Below are 3,516 nucleotides of genomic sequence, written 5' to 3'. Positions count from 1 at the left end.
TCTGGATGCGTTGGAACTGTAGCGAAAGAAACATGGATTCCGTTTATATAGGGAGCAGCCACGCCCACCGTCCCCGCCTCTCTGTTACCTTCACTAAATAATCGACCGGCGAAATGAATTCAATCCATATTTGTGAGCCTTTTATATTGTTTTCTTGTTTGTTGAGTTTCGATTTCATCTGGATTTATCAACATGATAGTCAAATAACTATATCAATTAGTAAATGAGCATGGAATAAAAATCATTTAAAAACTTAATAATTTAGGAGATAAATAGGTACAGTGAAAGGTATCCTTGGGCCAGCCAGCCGTCTGTCACAGAAACGAAGATGTGTCGCCATTGGCTGTCCTTCGTATCTATTTATCGAGTTCATCAGAGTATTTCTGAATACACGCTCACAATCACAAACGCATACACACATACATACACACTAACACAAACCCAAACATGTGTATATTCACAAATACACATACACAATTACACACACACACTCAAGCACAAACACACACAGACACACATACACACTAACACACACACAAACATGTGTATATACACAAACACGCACACATATATATATGTACATATACACACACATATACAGGTATATATATATATATATATATATATATATATATATATATATATATACATATATACATATATACATATATACATATATATTCATATGCATATATATATGTATATATATATATATATATACATATATACATATGCATGTATATATGTATATATATATATGTATGTTTTTGTATGTATATATATATATATCTATATATATATATATATATATACATATATATGCATATATATTCATATATACAGTATTATGTATTAAGTGCTTAACTGTTTTTTGTAATAATCTATATATTATCCATGATGCTTGTAACAATAATGATAGTGATTATTGTTAAGGAAATAATCCCCATAACTGTTTAACACACACGTATATATACATACATACATACATCTATATGTATATATATGTATATTTATATAGATATATATGTATATATATGTATTTGTATATTTATATATATTTAATTATATATGTATATTATGTATATATATATGTATATATATGGTAATGTATATACATTTACACACACAAACACACAAACACGCACTCTCACATACACACATTTTTACACACACACATATATGTATGTATATATATATATATATATATATATATATATATATATATATATATATATATACACATATGTATATATATCTATACATATACATATATATGTACACACACACACACACACACACACACATATATATATATATATATATATATATATATATATATATATATATATATATATACATATACAAACACACACACATCAAGCTGAGATTAAGCTCGGAGCTGAACCCTACGGATAATAATGATAATGTATCTACTAATACCTCTACTACTACTACTGCTGATTCTAAGAACGATGAGGATAGTAATCACAACAGTAAAATTATTGCTATCATTACTAGCATAAAATCAGATTGACAAGAAGGGGAATGATGATTATGATTATGATGATGCTGATAAAAATGTTGTCTATTATGATATTGTAAAGGGGACACACTGATAGTTATTACTAATATTTTCGTTATCATTATTATCTTTATTACCATTATAGTAACCTTTGTTATATTTGTTTTTTGTTATTCACTATCATTACTCTAATATAATCATGGATATCGTCATACCATTTGATATTGATATTCTCATTATAGTATTCGTTATTGTTATCGTTATTGTAATCTTCTTAATACCTCTATCAATATTATTCAAATAATTATCATAATTAATAGTATCATTGTTATATTTGTCGCAATTTTCATTTTGGTGTCACAAAATTATACTTTTACATAGATCCAACCTTGGAGTCGCGCATCTTCGTACTGTGTGGGCGTGGCTAATCTATGGCTGGAGTATATAAAGTCGGTCACAATGAATGGCTGTCATCTGTCTGTCTCAATATGGCTCTTACATTGGTAGGTTGCGATCACATCACACGTTAAAACCGTCAGAATGTCACCGATTTAAAAAATTGAACTTTGGAATATGTTTGTTTTATTTTAGTGCCATTTTTCCCTTTCAGTCGGTCGTTCTGGCATGCGCCGGAGTCGTTCTGGGCTCCGTCCATCCCCCTGCATATGGCCATCACCCACAGCCCGCCTACGGTCATCATGCGCCTGCTTACGGTCATCAGCCTGCCTACAAACACAATTACTGTGACCCAACTGTTGCCCCCGCCTGCGCTGCCAACTCCACTCTCTCGTACTGCTTGGAAGACGCTGAGTATCCCGAGTACGAGATCAAGGGTGCCATCAGTGCCGATCAGCTCTTCGCCAAGAAGTACGCTGACATCGCCGACCAGTCTGCTGATGACCTGGTAGACATGGTGACCAAGGAGCAGGAAGAGGCCTTCGACTACTCTTACTACACTGGGGCTTCCACTGGGGACTCTCCTTACGATGCCACTCATTGGGCTGGTCCTGAAGGCTACATTTGTCCCTCACAAGTGGTGTATGCCATGCCCAAACGTGCCCAGAATGTGGAGGGCAAGTGGCGTGTCATTGTCAACGACGTTCACTATTACAGCCAGACTGCCCGCTTGGAGACTTGTCTGTTCCCAGAGGCTGCTTGCCGCGCCCTTGCTCCTTGCTACCAGAGCCACTGCACCCAGAAGTCAGTGTACCAGCGACTCCTCTCCTACGACCCATGTGACCCCTACAAGGGTCTCTTCATCGACATCTACAAGATGCCATCGGCCTGTTCCTGCCATCTTCCCGCCTAAGAAGCCACAAGAGAGTCCTTAGCCACAACGGAACAACCGACAATCCCTGTAAACCCACCCTTAAAGCGGGGGAGAAGACCCAAGGTGACTGGAGAACTGCTTTCTTCACGTACCAACACTAGTCATGCCAGGAACTCCCGGCACGCTCCCACCGGTGCTCCCTCTCCTCCTTTTGATATCTTATTATTATTACATATGTAATGACAGATTGTGATATAAAGATAAATAAACAAATAATTTCAAATGTTTCATAATACTGACTTCTCTTCTTTACATAAAAAGAATTGGAAAACATTGTATAAATTGCCAGTTGTATTAAGACGATGATAACAGTGAATAACATATATACCAAACTGGGATCGAAGACAGCTTAAATCAATAATGGTGACAAAACATCATTAGCAGACGAGCAAATTTTCCGTAATGGTTCATAAAAAGCAATTTACACCCGTAGATAAAATAGAATCTCATACAAATACGCACATATACGCGCATAAAAGACAGGTATGCATACATAAATATACATAAGACAGGTATATACACACACATATATATATATATACATATATATATATATAAGTATATATACATATATACATATATATGCATATATATAAATATATATATATATACATATATATTTATATACTGTATATATATATATATATATATATATATATATATA

General features: G+C 34.2%; 2 protein-coding genes across 2 annotated transcripts in view; one reads left to right on the top strand and one right to left on the bottom strand.

Annotated features, from left to right (window-relative positions):
* Window positions 1–62, bottom strand: part of LOC122262965 (neurotrophin 1-like) — a 1,453-nt gene extending 1,391 nt beyond the window's left edge. Inside the window, exon 1 of the mRNA XM_086555320.1 lies at window positions 1–62. This exon is cut by the window's left edge and continues 33 nt beyond it. The gene's annotated coding sequence lies outside the window, so the exon portion shown is untranslated.
* Window positions 63–1,942: 1,880 nt separating this feature from the next.
* Window positions 1,943–3,075, top strand: LOC122262961 (uncharacterized). Its single transcript, XM_086555319.1, has 2 exons — window positions 1,943–2,025; window positions 2,133–3,075. The coding sequence occupies exons 1-2, from the start codon at window positions 1,954–1,956 to the stop codon at window positions 2,829–2,831; spliced, it is 771 nt and encodes a 256-aa protein (XP_086411445.1). The 5' UTR covers window positions 1,943–1,953; the 3' UTR covers window positions 2,832–3,075.
* Window positions 3,076–3,516: the final 441 nt, after the last annotated feature.

Source organism: Penaeus japonicus, unplaced genomic scaffold (assembly GCF_977035675.1).
Source record: "Penaeus japonicus unplaced genomic scaffold, GWHDUDI00000001_assembly GWHDUDI00000030, whole genome shotgun sequence".
Lineage (NCBI taxonomy): Eukaryota > Metazoa > Arthropoda > Malacostraca > Decapoda > Penaeidae > Penaeus > Penaeus japonicus.
Note: the sequence above shows the minus strand (reverse complement) of the source record. Positions and strands in the feature narration are given on the sequence as shown.